Genomic DNA, 20,204 nt, shown 5'->3' with positions numbered 1-20,204 from the left:
AGTTATAGCTCTTGATCTTATTACGTGCATCCTTGATAATGTTTTATACGCATTCTGGGCCTTACTTTCCTTATCTATAAGATGGAAATAATGATCTCTATCTTCTAATGTGACTAGAGATAATTTTTAAATGGCTGGCAGTTAGAAGGTGCTTTTAGCTTATTCGTGTTTTTAAAGTAATATATTATTGGTAATATTAATATAAAGAGGCACATTATTCCTTCATTTGTTACTTATTCTTGTAACAAATGAAATAAATGGCATAGGTGTTCATTTTTTTTAAAAAATTGAGAAGGGTAAATTTTACAGAAAAGAGTAACTATTTACATGTAAAGAGTTAATGTAAATAGTTACAGAAGTCTGTGTATTAAAACTAAAGTTTTTACATCATTTAGCAAGTATGAAAATTTATTCAAATGATATGGCCCTTCAGGACCTTTCATTTGTTCTGAAGATCTCTATTACGAAAGAAAATTGCAAAAAGAAACTATCAAAAGGGCTCTTGAAACTACATTGAAAATACTTGGGAATAGCTAAGTCAGTCCATCTGCTGTCCTGTCGTGGAGAACAGTTTGGCTCTTCTCCAGGTGGGCACTTACCTGTCCGACCCACTGCGTCTGCCTGGTTCTTCAGGGAGCCGCTGACTGAGGCGATCACAATCTGGTACTGTTCCCCAGCCTCCAGCCTGTGGAATGTGTGCTCCGACACATGTTTGGAGACTGTCTGAGACTCAACCTTTTGATTCTGCCTGAACGCTGACACTGTGTAGGAATCGACGTCCCCCCCACCAGGAGTCCAGTTGACTCTCAGGCTATCTGTCGCCCCATTGGGAGAGACATGAATATTTCTGACAGCGCTTGGAACTAAAAAGGAAAATAGATTTAAAAGTCATCACTTAGAGAATGAACTATGGAAATTTTCAACCAAAATTGTCACGCTTCTTATATTTTGGCATGTACGAAAAGAATACACTTTCATATATTGATACCATTTTTTTCGGACTTTTCTCCCTGAACTGAATCTGACGGGGGAAATTTAGAGGGACATTGAAGCCAGCAAGTGGCAATGAAGGATGCCGGTAGTAGAGCGAGGGGCTAGTTAGATTGCCTTGGTCCAAGTCTTGGTTTACTCATTTACTAGCTGGGGGACTACAGGCAAATTACTTACTCTCTGTCAGTTTCAGTTTCTTCATCAGAAAAATGGCAGTTATGGTAATAGTGACCAGCCCACAGAGTCGTGAGGATTGAACAAAATGTCCATGTAAAGCCCTTTGCTGTGGGTTTGGTTCATGGTAAACTGTCAATAAATGTTAACAGTCATAAAAACACTCCTAACGGAGTTCCAAAGGAAACCCAACCAACAGAGTTATTTTTTTTTGATCTGTGATCCTCACAAGCACCAGCTAGTCACATTAGTCCAAAGCTATTTGTCTGAAAGCTTTTTTTCTCTTACCCTACATAGTACTTTACTTTTGTTAATCCAGCTTGGACAACATCATGGTCACCATCAAGATAACCTCACTTCTTGCCCTCCCTTTTACCCTGAAATCCTCAACCCAAACGCCTGGCTACCCAACATGCTAAATTCACCAGCACATCTACTCAAGTTCAAGAGCCGCATTTCAAGTTACCTGTGAAGCCCTCAATGAAGGCTGACTGCTGTACTTCTCCACTGACAGTCAAGACAAGAATTTTATACTGGCGCCCTGGTGTCAGGGAGGTGAATCGATATTCAGTTGCGGTATTTATGAGGTGAAAAGGAGGAAATACTTTCATATCATTGAATAGCAGCTGGATCTCATATTGGTCGACATCCCCATCGGCTCGTGACCAAGTCACCAGAAGGTCCTCAGTGCTCCTATTCCGCAGCGTTAGATCCCTAACGGGCTCTGGGACTAGGGAGGAATATGGCAAGACACTTCAGGAAAGTAACTGATCAAAGTTTACCTACACAGTAATTTATGAATCACATTCAAGGAACTGGCAAACATCTCTCTTCCCCAAATAAACCACTTGAACTACTTCATGCATAATTAAATGAGAAAAATTGGAAGCAACTATTAAAATTGTAATTTTTTCCTGACATAAATCTTCTATGCCAAGTGTTGGTAGGATATAATTATAAAATGAATTATGACCTCAATCATAAGATAAAACAAGATGTCTAGAACTTTAAATGCCACAGTGCAGGAGGACCGGGAAGAAAAATGGGACAATTGGCCTTCTTGCTTCCCGACTGTGCTTGCTTTTATCTACCAATAAATATTCTGCAATTATAGGCCATGGCTTGGCTGAATGATATTAGCTCCAAGTGAGAGTGGGAATGCAATTTACTGGTTAGGAAGCAGAGAGAATTCAAGGTTCAGATATTTTATTTACTCGATGACCTTCAAGTCCCAACCAACCATCAGATTTTACAAGCTTTCCACTTACTTGTTCTTCCATTCCCTTGTTCACTGGCTTCATATTGTCCACTTCTTGTACTAACAGTGACGCTGTACAACCGTCCAGGGACTAACTTAACAAACACACATTCGTTTTCACTCTTGGGGATTCTTTTGGTTTGAACGAAGTTGTTTTTGTTTTTAATGGTGACTTCATAGTGATCAAAGTCTCCAGTAGCATGCACCCAGGATACCTTTAAATAGTCACTCCTGGCTGAGTTACTAATACTGACTCCCTGGACCTTGTCGGGCACTGAAAAAAAAAAAAAGAACAGAGAACAGCTGAAGATGTAGTGTGTCTAAGGGAGTAATTGATCACAGATGACAACCTGGGACAGTGAAGGTAAGTGAGTAGATTTTTTCTGTGGGCATTTAAAAGAAAAGTTTTAGACTTTTAGATCACACCTTTCCAGAGGGGAAAGATTGTTACACTACTTGGAGTGATTAAACGGATCTTTTAACAGAGCCCAAGAAATGAATTCTAATCTTGTTTTTTGCATACACGCAAAATGTCACGTACAAGATGGAAGTTAAATATGATAACTGATGATTAATGTGAATTGATGGTGATGATATTAATTCCAACATACCTTAGTGACTCAAGACATGATAAAAAGTTACCAAGAAGAGTATAAACAATCCAAAAGAAAATTGGAAGAAGAGGAAACACGTAGTTAATTCATGAAGAGATGCCTAACATCATTGGTGATCAAGGAAATGCAAGTCAAGACCATGGCAAAATACCATTTTATAACCATATGGTCGGCAAAATTTAAAAACCGGACAAGACCCAGTATGAGACAGGATGCCCAGCCATGGGAGAGAAGATGAATGGGCCATATATACACAGTGAGATTATACAGCAGTCATAATTTCTTTTTAACTCAAAATGCAAAGATATGGATTTTTGCCTTTAACATCAAAACACAAAATATAAGTGAATCTTATCAATATAACATTAAATGAAAAACAAAGTCTTAAGAGAGCACATACTGCATAAAATAACCTTTTTAAAAATAATGTTAGAACAACTAAATTTTTTTAAACCAGTAATTTTAGGACGATATAAATACTAAAACTATGCAAGATGAAAGGCAAGAAGAGAGATGAAACTCGGAGTCAAGATGATGGCTACCTTGGGATGAATCAGTGGGGTGGGAACTGCATGATTTGATACAGATTACTGTCAAGGTTCTAGCTTTTTTTTTTTTTAACATCTTAATTTTATTTTATTTTTTTCAGTGTTCCAAGATTCACTGTTTATGCACCACACCCATTGCTCCATGCAATACGTGCCGTCCATAATACCCACAACCAGGCTCACTCATCCTCCAAGCCCCCTCCCCTCCAAAACCCTCAGTTTGTTTCTCAGAGTCCACAGTCTCTCATGCTTCATCTCCCCCTCTGATTTCCCTCAATTCACTTTTCCTTTCCTTCTCCTAATGTCCTCCATGTTATTCCTTATGCTCGACAAGTAAGTGAAACCATATGATAATTGATTCTCTCTGCTTGACTTCTTTCACTCAGCATAATCTCCTCCAGCCCTGTCCAGGTTGATACAAAAGTTGGGTATTCATCCTTTCTGATGGCTGTGTAGTATTCCATTGTATATATGGACCACATCTTTTTTATGCATTCATCTGTTGAAGGGCATCTGGGCTCTTTCCACAGTTAGGCAATTGTGGCCCTTGCTGCTATGAACATAAGGGTACAGATGGCCTTTCTTTTCACTACATCTATATCTTTGGGGTAAATACCCAGTAGTGCAATTGCAGAGTCACAGGGTAGCTCTATTTTTAATTTTTTGAGGAATTTCTACACTGTTTTCAAAATGGCTGCACCAACTTGCATTCCCACCAACAGTGTAAGAGGGTTCCCCTTTCTCCACATCCTCTCCAACACACATTGTTTCCTGTCCTGTTAATTTTGGCCATTTTAACTGGTGTAAGGTAGTATCTCAATGTGGTTTTGATTTGAATCTCCCTGATGGCTAATGATGATGGACATTTTTTCATGTGTCTGTTAGCCATTTGTATGTCTTCTTTGGAGAAGTGTCTGTTCATGTCTTCTGCCCATTTTTTGACATGATTTTGTGTTTCATGTGTGTTGAGTTTGAGGAGTTCTTTGTAGATCTTGGATATCAGCCCTTTGTCTGTAGTGTCATTTTTGAATATCCTCTCCCATTCTTCAGGTTGCCTCTGTGTTATATTGACTGTTTCCTTTGCTGTGCAGAAGCTTTTGATATTGATGAAGTCCCAAAAGTTTATTTTTGCTTTTGTTTCCTTTGCCTTTGGAGACATGTTTTGAAAGATGCTGTGGCCAATATCGAAGAGGTTACTACCTATGTTCTCCTCTAGGATTCTGATAGATTCCTGCCTCATACTGAGGTCTTTCATCCATTTTGAGTTTATCTTTGGGCATGGTGTGAGAGAATAGTCGAGTTTCATTCTTCTATACATAGCTGTTATTTTGGGTAGTGGTTTCTCATGTGCCTATTAAATTATTAAAATAATTAAGTGCCTAAATTGAATTGGAAGCCTAAAAAATAAATAAAAGTGACAAAACATGGTTTCTTGAACCAAGAATTATGATTAATCCAATTTTGCTCACCTGAGGTTCCCCCAATAAATATACAAACAAATAATGTGTGCCTGTGTTTTTTCTCTCAATCTATCAATTGATCAATCAATTGGACAAAGCCTGTATCTAAACTTCTCTTCTACTTTCCTTCAAAGCATGAAATAACCCAGAAATTTCAATATTTTGGTATCTAAGGTATATTTCCCATGATACTTCTCACATCTGCAAGTTGTATTTTATTATCTCTTGTTGGCATACAGGTACTGGTTACTCTTTGTATTAGAATATATCTCCCTGCAGAAATGGAGCCAGGACAGGTATGCTTTCTTCGAGATATTCACTGGAACCAATTACAATGTAGCTAGAATTTATTCAACACAGAATAAAGGAAAAGAAATTCTGAAGTTTTTATGCATGGGCTGAGTAAGAAAAGTCAATGACCCACGCAATTTATTGAAAACAAAGCAACTATTACAGGAAGAAAAACCAGACTACATACCATGCTAAGTCAATAAGGGGCTCTCCAGGTCGAATTGGAGGTAATTTGTGAGACCTGCCTTGCTGCATGATGAGATGATGTGATACAGAATTAGAAATATTGATATTTTCACCCAAAACGTCGAACAAAAGCATTAGAAAGGGAAAAGGGCTTTGACACAATCAGCTAAAATCAACAAGACAGCATCTCAGACACAACTCTATAGTTAAACTGATATCGGGGGCAATGGATTGTCTTGATTAGTCATGCGTCAAATCCAAGTTCATGCTGGTAAAGAGTCAAGAAGGTGCTTTGAATAGAGGATCATTTTTCTTCCATTTAAAAACTATCTTGACAAAAGGCTTACAGTATGAAGGTCAGATAGATAGGAAACATTCATGAGTTGACGTGGAGGGGAAGCAAGGGGTTAGTAGGATGACATATCCTTTGATTCTGGTGATTTTTAGGTTCCAAGTTGATCAACATAAGACACTGATGTAAGGCTGCTTCATAAATGGAAATCTACTTTTCAGATCTCAGGCATTATTATGATTATCAGTATAATTAGATCTTAAATCATTTGAGGGTAGGGAATAGCTTTTTATATCGCTGACCAGTGCTTTCAGAAGTAGCATGATGTAATGGAAATAGTACTGGAACTAGGTGAGGTTGATTACTGGTCAGCCATGTGGGCTTGGAAGAGCTAAGTTTCTCTTTGGGACTTGATCTACAAATGAGATGGGATTAGATCAATCCATGGACACTTTCAATGTTAGCATGCTGTAGCAATGTAAATCAGTGGTTCTTAAACTTTCTGAGGTCATAGAACTTTGAGAATCTGATAAGAGCTACCCACTCACTCCACAAAGAAACACACGTACCTTTCTTATCTGCAACAACTTCATGGACAGTTTTGGGGGTTATGACATTCTTAACATCTATCCGTAGAGCACTAGCTAAAAACTGCTGATTTAAGTGATTTCTGATTATTAATTCAGTGAATATTTATTGAGTGCTTATTGGATTCCAGACCCTGTGCTAGGTAATAGGATGATGTCAATTGCCTTGATCCTCTGGAAAAAATAACATAGTTTAAGATTTTTCTAAGGTCTTTGAGTCCAGAAGATGATTGGCTAATTCTTGCGTTCAGCAACAATAAAATCATGGGTGCTTATATGGGCTAGGTATAGAGAGAAACACAAAAAGGATTTGATTCCTGACATCAAGGCAATCGCAGAGGGAGAGATGCAGATGACTGCAATGAATAGTAAATGTCTCCTAGAAAAACATGAATGGGAACTTAGAGGGACACATGACACAGCTGTGAATACTAAGCATGATGGAATTAAGTGGATAGAGCAGAAAGATAGCAGACCCATTATAAATTTAAGTAATAAGAACCTCTGTCCTGGTTATTGGCAAGAAAAGCAAAATAAAGACATATCAGTGAAAAATTTTATGGGAGGTCAATGAGCAGATCCTAGCAAAGGATAACATGTGTCAAAAGTGATTTTGAAATTTTCAGTTTAGGTGAGTGTGAATACACTTTGGTTTTGGAAATTTGACAAATTCATTCTTTATAGTATTTCTTTTAATTTCTTTTTTGTTATTATTTTTTCTAGTTCTATTGAGAAGTAATTTGCCTTATATCACTGTATAAATTTAAGGCATATAGCATGATGGTTTCATTTATATATATTATGAAATGATTGCCACACTTGGTTCAGCCAACATCCATTCATTCATACAGACATAATAAAGAGAAAAGAGTGAAGAAAAGAAAAAAGGAGGAAAATGTTCTTAATATGATGATAACTCTTATGATTTAACCTCTTAAGAACTTTCTTATATATTGTCATCATGGGGCACATTACATCACTAGCACTTATTTATCTTATAACTGGAACTTTGTACCTGTTGACCATCTTCCTCCAGTTCTTCCTTCCCCTGCTGTCTGCCTCTGCCTTTTTCTATGAGTTTGCCTTTGCTTTAGTTTTAGATTCTACATACAAGTCAGGTCATTGAGTATTTGTCTTTTTGACTTATTTCACTTAGTATAATACCTTTAAGATCCATGCAGGTTGGAGCAAAGGGTAGGATTTCCTAATTTTTATGGCTGAATACTATTCCATTGCATAGATATACCACTTCTTTTTTTTTAAAGATTTTATTTATTTATTTGACAGACAGAGATCACAAGTAGGCAGAGAGGCAGGCAGAGAGAGAGAAAGGAGGAAGCAGGCTCCCTGTGAAGCAGAGAGCCCGATGCAGGGCTCGATCCCAGGACCCTGGGATCATGACCTGAGCTGAAGACAGAGGCTTTAACCCACTGAGCCACCCAGGCACCCCGATATACCACTTCTTTATCCATTCTTCTTTATCCATTAATCCATGATGGAACACTCAGATTGTTTCCATGTCTTGGCTATTGTAAATAATGCTGCTATGAACACAAGGGTGCAGATATATTTTTGAGCTAGTGCTTTTGTTTCCTTTGGATATAATCCCAGCAGTAGAATGTTTGGATCATGGGGTAGTTTTTAATTTTTTGAGGATCTTCCATACTGTTTTCCATAGTAGCTATACCAGTTTACACCCCCAACGGTGCACAAGGGTTGCCTTTTCTCCATGTCAATGCCAGCATTCATTACCTCTTGTCTTTTGATGATGGCCATTCTAACAGCCAAAAGGAAATATCACATTGTGGTTTTAATTTGCATTTTCCTAATGACTAGTGATGTTGAACATCTTTTCAACTGCTTGTTGGCCTTTTGTATATCTTCTTTTGTTTTTTTTTTAAGGTTTCATCTATTTATTTGACAGAGAGAGAGATCACAAGTAGGCAGAGAGGCAGGCTGAGAGAGAGGGGGAAGCAGGATCCCTGCTGAGCAGAGAGCCTGATGTGGGGCTCGATCCCAGGACCCTGAGATCATGATCTGAGCTGAAGGCAGAGGCTTAACTCACTGAGCCACCCAGGCACCCCACGTATATCTTCTTTAGAGAAATGACTATACAGGTCCTTTACCCATTTTTAGTAGGGTTATTTACTTTTTTGCTATTGAATTGTATGAGTTCTTTGTATTTTAGATATTAACCACAACTTTGGGTATTAACCCATTATCAGGTGTATGGTTTGCAAATATTTTTCCCATTCCATAGGTTGTTTCTTCACTTTGCCGATGGTTTCTTTTGCTGCGCGGAATCTTTTTGTTTTGATGTAGTCCCAGTTGCTTGCCTTTGATTTTTTTTGCTTATGCTTTATATGTCATATCCAAAAAATCACCACCAAGACCCTATATTTTCTTCTAGGAATTTCATATTTTCAGGTCTTACATTAACTTTAATTCATTTCACAAACAAATGAACTTAATTCATTTTGAATTAATTTTTGTGAATGGTGTAAGAGAGAGATCCAGTTTAATTCTTTTACATGTGCACATCCAATTATCTCAGTACATTTATTGAAAAGACTGTCCTTTCTACGTTGCATAGTCTTGACTCCCTTGTCAAAGAAACCCTGACATTTTTAAATGCAAATATCAACCCATAGCTCGGCAGGAGAGGCTTGACAAAATATTAATGTCGACCTTCAGCGGAAATCTCAGCTGTAAACCCCAAAAGCATAAGTACATTGGGAAAATGGTAGCCATCTAAATTGAGTTCTTTCCAGAACATCGAAGACCTGACATTCATTGCCTTTGCTAGGATTTTGCTCCTGGTCCCAGAACAAAAAATGTTCATGTTTTTTCACCTTGTGTGAAAAAGAATGGATAGTGAACTTTGACCAAATAGACATTTCAGGAAGGATTTTAGGGCAGAGAACTTCATAGGTTACGGAGCCATTCAGAACTGGGTTTAAATACAGAAACGCACTGGCTCATTTAACAAGTTAAACAGTTGAGCAACTTATTTTCTAGCCTCCCTGAACCTTGATTTCTTGATCTGCAAGTGGGAATAATGACAATGATCTCCATAAGGAAATTGCAAGAATTAAGTTAGTTAATATACATAAAGTCAGTGTCTAGCAACCAAAAAGTACTCCCCAAACAGCAAACACTTGTTACAATATTTGAATATAATATGAATTCTAGCCATGAAAGTAGTGTTCATCTCACCTTAAAGGAAACATGTGCTCACATAGGGAGTTTCTAGGGTCAAAATTTGAAGACTGTCACAATTCTGTGATCTCAAAAGCCTTTAATCCTATCATTACAGAATTGTTGCAGATCTGTTGCCTTGAGCCATATAGAGAGCCACTTCCTTTTTCTTTCTTTCTTTCTTTCTTTCTTTTTTTTTTTTTGTAAGATTTTACTGATTTATTTGAGAGAGAGAGCGAGCACACAAGCAGGGGGAGGGGCAGACAGAGAGGGAAAAGAAGGCTCCCCTCCAAGCAAGGAGCCCAGGACCCTGAGATCATGACCTGAGCCAAAGGCAGAGGCTTAAACGATGGAGCCACCCAAGTGCCCCTACCTAGCACCTTCTTACAGAGCCTGGCTCTCCTGAGAGTCTTACCTGTTCGCTCCTGGCTGAAGGAATGGTTTTCATACTTGCCGCTCCTTGTAGTTATGGTCACATTGTAGAGGCGGCCCGGAGTAAGGGAGCTGAAGGAACATTCGCTGACAGACTTGGCAATAACGAGGGACTGAACGACCCTGCTGCCATGAGAGAGCGTCACCACATAGTTATCCACATCTCCTGGAGCCGGCAGCCAGGAAATGCTCAGGTAGTCATTGCGACCAGAATTGTTCACCGTCACTCCACTCACACTGGAAGGGACTGAGATTTAAAAAGGGGGAGAACATTAAAAAAAAGAAAGCACAGTCAAAAGTCTGGAGTCATCGACCGCGGTCAGCAAAAACAGTGTGGACTCAGGAGATCTCGTCTGATTACCTAAGAGGTCAAAGACACGTGAGGATTTCACCTTAGCTTCTGGAAGCTGGGTGTTTTGCGATCAGCAAGGCTAACCCAAATAAAAATGCAAGAAGGTCTTTTGGGTGCCTCATAAATACAGGGATGCCACTACTGCATTTTTATGGTCTTGCTGTTTGCAAAGTATTTTAAGTGGAGGCATATTTATGTGAATGTGTCAGGAGGTTCCCTCGGCAGGAAAAGGAACAAACCTAACAATCCAAATGAATCAGCTCAAACCAAACTCATCAATAAGCAAAGATGTTCGAAGGGAAAGATGACGAACACCATACATTTCTAAAGAGCTTAGACTTTGGGATAGCTTTGCTCTTCTTGTGATTAAGTTATTTATTCCTGGGGAGTCTACTAACTAACAGGAGAGGCGTTGCATCTGCCCTTTATAAAGCATTTCCTGCCCTCTAGTGGCAAGAAATAAACCTAAAAGCCTGTCTTGAAAACAACAAATCTGGAGATTGACCCAACAATGGGCAGAAGGAACTATTGCCGGGATAGTGGCCACCATCGTTTGCTTATTTTAATTGGGGTTTAGTGCCACAAACATTTATGGAGAACATACCATTTGCCACAGATACAAAAATGGAAAATATGTGGATGCCTTCAAGGAGCTTCTTGGCTAGATGCAGTATGCAAATTAATCATTGTGGTATTGAGTAGTAGTTATATATGCATCAGAAATAAGTGTACAGTAGGTAGTATTGCTAGCAATAAATATCGGAATAAAATCCTTTAGGGTATGTGAATACACTACTGTTTTCCTCACTGGTTCACTGCTACAGCTAAATATTTTCATATAATCATCAATATCCCTACCTCACGTACAATGGACAGGATCCAGCTAGATGACCTCTGAGAGTCCTTCTAATCTAATACTCTCTGATTTTGTGATTTAAGGCTCAAAGTCTTCTTTACACTTACAGGCACTTGTCCATCACCAAAAATTATAAATAGCACCATACTGAGCAGCTCTGCAAATGCTGTTCCATGTATATGAACATTTCCTAGACATAAAATTGAATCTTTTAGCCATAATAGTTCTATATTGATGTCTTCCTCTCTCCCTCCCTTCCTCCTTACCTTCCCTTTATTTAACAATCTGGACATCCCTTGGTTGCTCTCAGTAGAATTATGTTTGTTTTTCAAAACTGCTAGAAATATTTGCAACTACTAACATTTTATTAGAAAAGATACAATTATCAAATGTTTTGTCAAAAATACAAATTCGTGGTTACAAGAAAACAGATAGAAAATTTGTTCTTCCTTTAGAACCAGCATTTTCCCAGGTTGGAACTAGATTTGTTAAGCATATCTGGTATCTTTAACTTTAAATATTTTGTCACCTTCTCTAGACTGGGAGGGTTTATTTATGTTTCAACTCTGTGGAAATTGAAGTGAGTAAGAAAGCCTTTCAAAACCTTTCAATTATTTCGGGACTGACCAACATTTCAGCAGTTTGAGTAGATGGCCATGATTATCAAGGCTTTAGCCGTTGAATATTTTACAATCAACCACATACAAAATTTACTAACCTAGGCATGTTTCAAAATCTCTAATTACTGTGTTTCTACAGTAGTATCCCATTTCCCCCTTTTCTCATGATAATGTCTGCACTCTTAATGTGTTTGAGTAAAATAACTCATGCTTATATTTACTCATATTTTGCCCTCTCCTCAAAATCTTATGATCATTCTTCAAAGAACTGTCTTGTTTTTGTATACTTATACTTCTATATACTGTGGGTCAAATACCGATACCTCTGCTACAATTAAAATAGAGGCATAAAAACAAAGCCCACTCATTTCAAGTGGTATCGGGAGCCAAACTATGTTAGCATATCATAGTAAATTGGAAATCCCTTGACGTATTTTAAAATTTGGGAATTAACTTGTGTGGCGGAATCTGACTAGTTGTTAAGCAAACTATTTCCTTTTCCTCTTGGACACATGCTAGGCTACATTTCCCAGTCTCCCCAGCAGTGAAATGTAGCCACTAAACTGTGTTCCTGCCAGTGGAACGTGGCGGGGGAAGTGATGTGTCTACTTTCGGGTCTGGTCATCTTCCCCCACCCCATGACCTCTAGTCTCTGGGGAAATGGACAGAGTTCTGAGGACCTAAAGGAAGGAAGAGCCACAGATGGTAGGAGACTGGATCCCTGACTTACTGCTCGGGAAAGAACCAACCTCAGAGCTGTCTAATCAGGAATCTCCACACTGTCCCGTTGGATAAGCAGGAAATAACTCAGTCTGATCTGACTAATACAACTGCAACTCACTGGGAAATGGGTGCAAGGCCCTTCTCAACCCTCTCCTCAGCTTTCTTGTTATTTCTCCTTCCTTACTCCAACAGGGATACATTGCGGTGTATTATCAGGGATGGATTAGAAGCTGGAGGCTTCAAGATGTAAGCTAATGGCAGAGCTAGAGCCAGAATCTAGGTCCTCTGATTCCCAAGCTCAGCTTTTCCCCCCACCCCCAATGACACTACACCAATGGCTGGTGCCCAAAAGTACTGAAAAAGAAGGAAGGTATCAGGAAGAAGGATGTAGGTAATAATGTCAGCTGCCACAGAATGAGAAAAATGGCACATCTCAGTGAATTTCTACCAAAACTATGAAATATCTTTTCAATGACTTAGTTGCATTTCTGGGAGAGCTAATGAAGTTAATGTTCCTTGGGTTCATTAAGTAGATAAGATTCATGATTTTAAAAAGGGGACATATCTATGATGTCTGCAGCTGATAGAATCTGAGCATCAGTATCCGAGCATCAGAAATACAAGAGAAGCCTGAAATCCAATTTATAATCATATAGAATTAAGTAGGTAAATTCACTGACCTGATTCTGAGTTCATTAATAATTATCAAAGCTTCTACTGAATCCATTTAATTTTTTGCTTTCTAAGAAACTGGAACATAAATTTTATACTGTTTATTTATATTCTTTCTTGGTCTTCTGTAGAAAATTATATTTCCTTCTTTGGTGCCAGCCCTGTCTGACACAGGTAACTGTATACTAGTTTGTTGAATTAGCTCTTTGACCCATTTGTGACTGTGATCTCTTCAAGGTCAGGAAACATTGTTTAGGTGGTTATGGTATTAACTTGTTTAATGTTGCTTCTGAAAATACATGTGATTTGGGGATTTTATTAACTCCACTTTGGACCACAGAAGTTGGAGATCATTTCCTTACTATATCTTGAAACAAAAATAGGAAAGGGGGTGGAATATACTTTTTTAAAAAAAGTCTCACTTCTTGGGGCGCCTGGGTGGCTCAGTGGGTTAAAGCCTCTGCCTTCGGCTCAGGTCATGATCTCAGGGTCCTGGGATCGAGCCCCACATCGGGCTTTCTGCTCAGCAGGGAGCCTGCTTCCTCCTCTCTCTCTGCCTACCTCTCTGCCTACTTGTGATCTCTGTCTGTCAAATAAATAAATAAATAAATCTTAAAAAAAAAAAGTCTCACTTCTTGTTTATCTTAACTGGGACACAAACATTAAGGAAATCATCAACTGAGTGAGGGGATAAGCCTAGTCAAATGACTACTATGTTACCACAACGGTTTTTCTAGAAGTTCTGACTTCTAGAAAGTCAGAAGATTTTAGAAAATTCAGAATTTATTCTACCTACTCTCACTCAACCCTCAATTTCCATTCCTAGGAGAGCAACATGTATAGATGGTTGGTATTGAAACCTGGTTTCTAGGAAAGTCAAAACTGGATCTGATTTTAGGGTGCTTCAAAACATCCTAGAATATACTCTGGAGTTTCCATGTGCTCTTCTTACCTGTCCTTCCCTCTACCACCACTTGTCGGGATGAGATCCCACCGCTTACTGTTGTTACCACCACAGAGTAGAGGCTGCCTGATTTGAGGGAGTGGAAGCTGTATCTGTTGGTCTCACTGGAGACACTTTCATTTTTGATGACCACGTTTTCATGGATCAGTAAGACCTGGTAGAATTCTATGCCTCCCAGGGCATGGGTCCAGTTAGTAAACAGGCTGCTGGTTGTCCCTTGGTTGGCCACATACAAGCTGGTCACTTGGGCAGGCACTGGAACACAGTAGACAAAGAGAAGAAGGAAAAAACAACAACAACACAGATGACATTTAGTCACCCTAAGGAAGTATAGCAAAATGAGTCAAAAGTAGAGACAGTCTTAAAGATGCTAAAAATATATCTATATTTTTTTGCTATAGACTCTCAACTCTATTTCCTGTGGCATATGGCAAACTACTCCCATACAGAAGCTGCTTATATGGGAAATCAAAATTGCTTCAGATCCATGGATGAGATGATGCTTACCTATTAAGTAGTTTTGAACTTACATTTTCAATAATGAAAGAATGTTATTTTGTAATATTGTTTACTTTATGGGATTTTATCTGTCATTATCCCATGAGAACTGAGAGCCTCATTACCTACCTGAGCTGATGGTTGTTACGGGGTGGTATTGGGAAATCCCTTCCACCTGATGATTAGGTTGTAGTTTAGAAAACTGGTTAATTCTTTGGCACATTCTCATGAGCACCATTATTATTATACAGAAAGATGCTACAATAGTATACATTATATTATCTTATAAGAATAGTAATAATAATAATAATAATGATAACCATAACAACTAGTAGGGATAAATGAGTGATAACTATGTGCCAGTTATGGACTCAATGGTTTTTAGAAATTATATTATTTGATACTCATTCAAAAGTCTATAAATTTGACTTTGTTATTTCTCTTTGGAGGAAACCAAAGACCATATGATGTAAATAACTTAGCCTATCTATTATCAGAGTGCTAACAAATAGTCATCTGGAGCCCAAAGCCTGATCTGCCTAAACTGCGAGTCTGTGTCCTTTTCCTAATTAGCAACTATTGTGATTTCTAATCTATCCATTAAAAAAATCTCTTACATAGATCTTTAAGCTGGCACTTGATCAGTTATATCTTCTTTGTGCCTCTTCCCTGAATTATGGTAATTAAAAGGATTGGGACCTTGGCACAATCCTTCTTAGAAATTGTTGACTTTTGGATTAAGATACAAATACACACATTAAAAAGACACTACTGTACAGGGATCAGAAAATTCAATTCTCATTCTAAATTTCACATGGAAAGCAAAGGAATTAATATGGAAATAATTTGGAAAAAGAAGAACAAAGTTGGAGGAGTAACAACATCTGATCTCAAGACTTACTAGAAAGCTACAATAATGAAGGCAGTCTGATACTGGCAAAAAGATAAACACATAGATCGATGGAACAGAAATCAGAATCCAGAAATAGACCAACACATATAGAGTCAATTGATGTTTTACAGAGATGTGAGGGCAATTTCGTGGAGGAAGAATAGTTTTCTTCAACAAATAGGGCTGGAATTATTAGTTGTCCATATACAAAGAAATAAACTTTAACCCAAATCTCACAGACATATAGAAATGAACTCAAGATGGATTATGCACCTCAATTGAAAACCTAAAATTATAAAAGTTTTAGGGGAAAATCTTTGTGGCTTCGTGTAAGGCAAAGATTTCTTCAATATGGCACCAAAAGCATAGTCTGTGAAAGAAAAAAACTGATAAATTGGACACCAGAATTAAAAACCCATGATCTGCAAAATACACAAATAAATTAATCAAAGGACAAGCCACAGCCTGAGAGAAAGCATTTCAACACACATTTCTGACAATGGACTAATATCTGAAATATAAAGAATTCTCAAAATTCAATGATAAAAACAAACAACCCCACCAAAAAAATGAACAAATATTTGAAAATATGTTCTCCCCTAAAGAGGATAAATGAATGGTAAATAAGCATGTGAAAAGTTGCTCAAAACTATTAGGAACTAGTGAAAGGTAAATTAAAACTACATGAGATACCACTACATGCTTACTAGAATGGTTAAACAAAACCAAACAAAACAAAACAAAACACTTGTAATACCAAGGGCTGTTGAGATTATGGAGAAACTAATCTCATATATTGCTGGTGGGAATGTAACATTTTACAGCCATTCTGGAAAACAGTTTGGTAGTTTCTTACAAAGTTAAAAATACACTTACTATATGACCCAGCAATGTGAATGTCGGGAATGATGAAAATGATCTTAAGACTCAAAGACTGTCTTGGACTTCCAATTCTTACAGTATAGTGGGCTGCATACCCCCAACAAACACAACTACATGTGTAGTTGTGATAAAATATAATATAGTTGGATAAAAAATATATATATTATATTATATAAAATATAACATAGTTGGATAAAATATAAAAATGTAAAGGTATGAGTGAGTTGTCAAGAATGTAAGGAATTCTCAGAGACTAAAAAGATAGCTAACCAGTTCACTGAAGCATAATTCATCTTAAGGGCTTCTTTCAAATACAAATTTAAACTTTGATCTGTGAAATTGGAGGTAAAGTGTAGGACTTTCCCAAACTAAGGAACCTCATAGGTGACCCTGCATATCATTGAATCCTGAAAGGTTACATTCTAAGTGTAAGTGAAATAAATATTCCCTCTCTGCTCCTCATATTGCCCCAGCATCCTTGGCACTGTGTGGAGAAAAATAATTATCATTGAGAATTCATAACCCTAGAACAGTTTCAGTGAGTTTGCAACCCTAATTCATAAAACTGGGTGATCAGAAAACCTCCAAGTTGACAGCTTAGATTAAAATGGTCTGGGTTGATAGCAGTCCTGTGCACCTCAAAGAATCAAATGAAAAGAAAATTCTGTCTAAAACCCATCTGTAAACAAGGCCTCAAAGAATTCCTACAGAGTAAGTTTCCAAGATATATGAGTTTACAGTGAAAAATCACAAACACTTAATGAAGTAAAGCACCATGAGCAAAAGGCAGCAAACTCAATAGACAACAGGATTGAACTTGTGAAGATTTTAGATATTATAGTTATCAGATATAGAAGTTAAAATAAAAATGGTTTATTTGCTAATGGCAATAAAGGAGGATAATGGAAATATGACTAAAGAGCAACAGAGTACAAAACTGATTTGGAAAGAGAGCCAAAAGGAATGTTTAAAAGTGCAGAAATAAACAAGTAAAATTTAAAACTCAATGGATGGATTTAAAAAAGATTAGACAGAGCTAAAGAAAGAATTTGGGAACTAAAACACAGGGCTGAGGAAATTATTCAGACCATAGCCCAGAGAGCAAATACAAGGAAAATATGAATATATATATATATATATATATATATACACACATGTATATATATTCTAGACTACTAGAAGGAGAATAGAAAGGGACTGGAGAAAAGGCAAGAAGTAATGTCAAAGAACTAATGGCTGAGAATTTCCAGGGTTGATGAAAGATACTAATCTACAAGTACAGAAATCATCATGATCTCAACCAAGATAGAGGCACCTATGTCTAGGTTATCACTGTAAACAACAGAACACTAAAGGCAAAGAGTAAATCTTAAAAGCAGTCATAGTAAATGGACTATCCAGAGAGAAACAGAAATTAGACTGATGTCTGACTTTTCAACAGCAAGAATAAATGTCGGATAGACTATAATATCTTCAATGTGAGAAAATAATATCTTCAATGAGAGAAAATAACTTTCTTTCTTTCTCTCTTTTTTGAAAGTAACTTTCAACATAGAATTGTAACTCAGAGAACATATCTTTCAAGTTTGAAAGCTATATAAAGACATACACAGAAAAACAAAAGTGTAAAGAGTTCATCCCTAAAAACTCTAATAAAGACATTTGGGGGGCGCCTGGGTGGCTCAGTTGGTTAAGTGTCTGCTTATGACCCTTATGATCCTGGGGTTCTGGGATCAAACTCCACATCAGGCCCCCTGCTCATCGGGCTCTGTCTCCCTCTGCCCCTCCTCCACTCATGATTGCTCGTGCGCACTCGCTCTCTCTCTCTCTCAAAAAATAAATAAAATCCTTAAAAAAAAAAAAAAAAAGGAAAGAAAGAAATTTGAAGACTCTTCTCCAAAATGAAGGAAAGTAATCTCAAATGGAACTTGTGAGATACAGGAAGGAAAGATGAGAAGATAAGTGGTAATTTTTTGTGGGGTTAAAAAGGAGAGAGAAATAAAATACAGAACGATAGTATATAAATTGGAAAAAGGGAGTCTTTGATGATGATTTTGCTTCCTATTTCTGAGAGAAGAGCATTGTCAAAGAATAATTGCCACCACTACATCTACTTACTGGTATATTCATCCAATACTCTTTTTTCTTCCAGCTGACCCTAAAGTTAAACTACTCATGTTCCTTTCTAAAGCCAAGTCCTTTACTTGTGCTCTAGATCCCACAGCTTGCTTACTCATAGAATAAGTACAGCCATTCTTCCTCTCTCTTTATATCATCACCATTTCTTTCTCTTCTAGAGCATTCCTATCATCATAAAACTTATTTCTTCTATCCTTAAATAAAATCCTCCTTTCAAACAGACCTTCTCTTTCAGATCACGCCCTATTTCTCTGCTTTCTTTTGCAGCAAAGTATCCTTGGAAGGGTTGTTCTCTGCTCTGCTTCCATTTCAAAATAAAACCAAACAAATTAAAAAACAAACAAAACAACTACCAAGAGTTGAAATGAGTGTAATAGAAAACATACAATAGGAAACATTCATAAAACAATGACCAGTACATAATAGGCATTCAGTGAACATTTGTAATACAAACATTAAACAATTCAGTAGTCAGGATACTTTTTAAAGTTTAAAACTTATAAAAAAATATTACCTGTTCTTCCTTTAGTTGAAGATGAATTTTTTAAGTCTCCACTAATACTGGTGACTGTAGCTACGTATTTTCGTCCAGGCACCAGGTTAGTAAAAGTGAATTCTTTGGCATCTTTGGGGAGCGACTTGTGGATGAATAAGAGGTCTCTGTCAGCTAGTGAAATTATGTATTTCTCCCATTCTGCCACAGGGGTCTGCCACATGATGCCCAAAGAGGTTTCATTGGCATGTTTGACACGAAGCTGGAGGACAGCCAGGGGGACTAAGGAAAAAGCAATGGAGACTGCGTCATTGACTTGTCTCAGAAACACTCAAGAATTTCTTAGAGAGCTGTTCTCTTCCAACCACAGGAGTGTTCCAGTTCATCATTTCTTTTCTGAAAGTGTATGAGCTTTCGGCGGGGGGTAGGGGGGGTGGGGGGTGGGGGGGGTGGAAGCTAATCTCAAAAATTGTGTGTGTGTGTTTTTAAAAGATTTTATTTTTAAGTAATCTCTACACACCCAACATGGGGCTTGAACTCACAGCCAAGAGGTCAAGAGTTGTGTGCTTCACTGACTGAGTCAGCCAGGCACACCAAATTTTGTTTATATAACCTATCCAGAAAGGAGGATTCAAAAGAATACACTGGAAAATGCTTTCCTGGGTCATTTATTTTTGACCACATATTACCTCGAGTGTTTATTTCTTCATATGAATTCTATGATATGAAAATACTTAATTCAATCATATTATCCACAAAACCACTGAGAAAGGTCCACATTTGACTGTATCGATGAAATTAGGAGTATTTTTTACCCTGGTAGATTGGAAAGACAAAAGACTTTTTCTCTGGGTTCCCAACTTTCTCTGGAACATTTCTGAGATGTGGACACTGATGTATCCATGAAAGGGAAAATAATAATAGCATAGCTGGCAAGCAAGAATAGTATCTGATTAAAGGCTCCCATTATCCAAAGAATTGAAATTGTTTCCATTTCTCTAAAAGGTTTCATTACAATTTCTAGGACACATTGCTAAGAGTAAAGTACTAGTCCCATAAAACAATAGGGAAACAAAATTAAGG

At 37.6% G+C, this 20,204-nt stretch overlaps 1 protein-coding gene across 2 annotated transcripts in view; it reads right to left on the bottom strand.

Moving 5' to 3' along the window:
* PTPRB (protein tyrosine phosphatase receptor type B) overlaps positions 1–20,204 on the bottom strand; it is a 113,307-nt gene that overhangs the window by 44,041 nt on the left and 49,062 nt on the right. For both annotated transcript variants that reach the window (XM_080811991.1, XM_080811992.1), the window contains exons 9-14: positions 19,143–19,403; positions 14,206–14,472; positions 10,014–10,277; positions 2,433–2,696; positions 1,631–1,894; positions 600–863 (exon numbers count right to left, since the gene is read on the bottom strand). In XM_080811991.1, the coding sequence (XP_080668117.1) occupies positions 600–863; positions 1,631–1,894; positions 2,433–2,696; positions 10,014–10,277; positions 14,206–14,472; positions 19,143–19,403 (1,584 nt within the window). The remainder of the gene's footprint in view (positions 1–599; positions 864–1,630; positions 1,895–2,432; positions 2,697–10,013; positions 10,278–14,205; positions 14,473–19,142; positions 19,404–20,204) is intronic.

Source organism: Martes martes, assembly GCF_963455335.1.
Source record: "Martes martes genome assembly, chromosome: 8".
In the NCBI taxonomy this organism is placed as follows: Eukaryota; Metazoa; Chordata; class Mammalia; order Carnivora; family Mustelidae; genus Martes; species Martes martes.
Note: the sequence above shows the minus strand (reverse complement) of the source record. Positions and strands in the feature narration are given on the sequence as shown.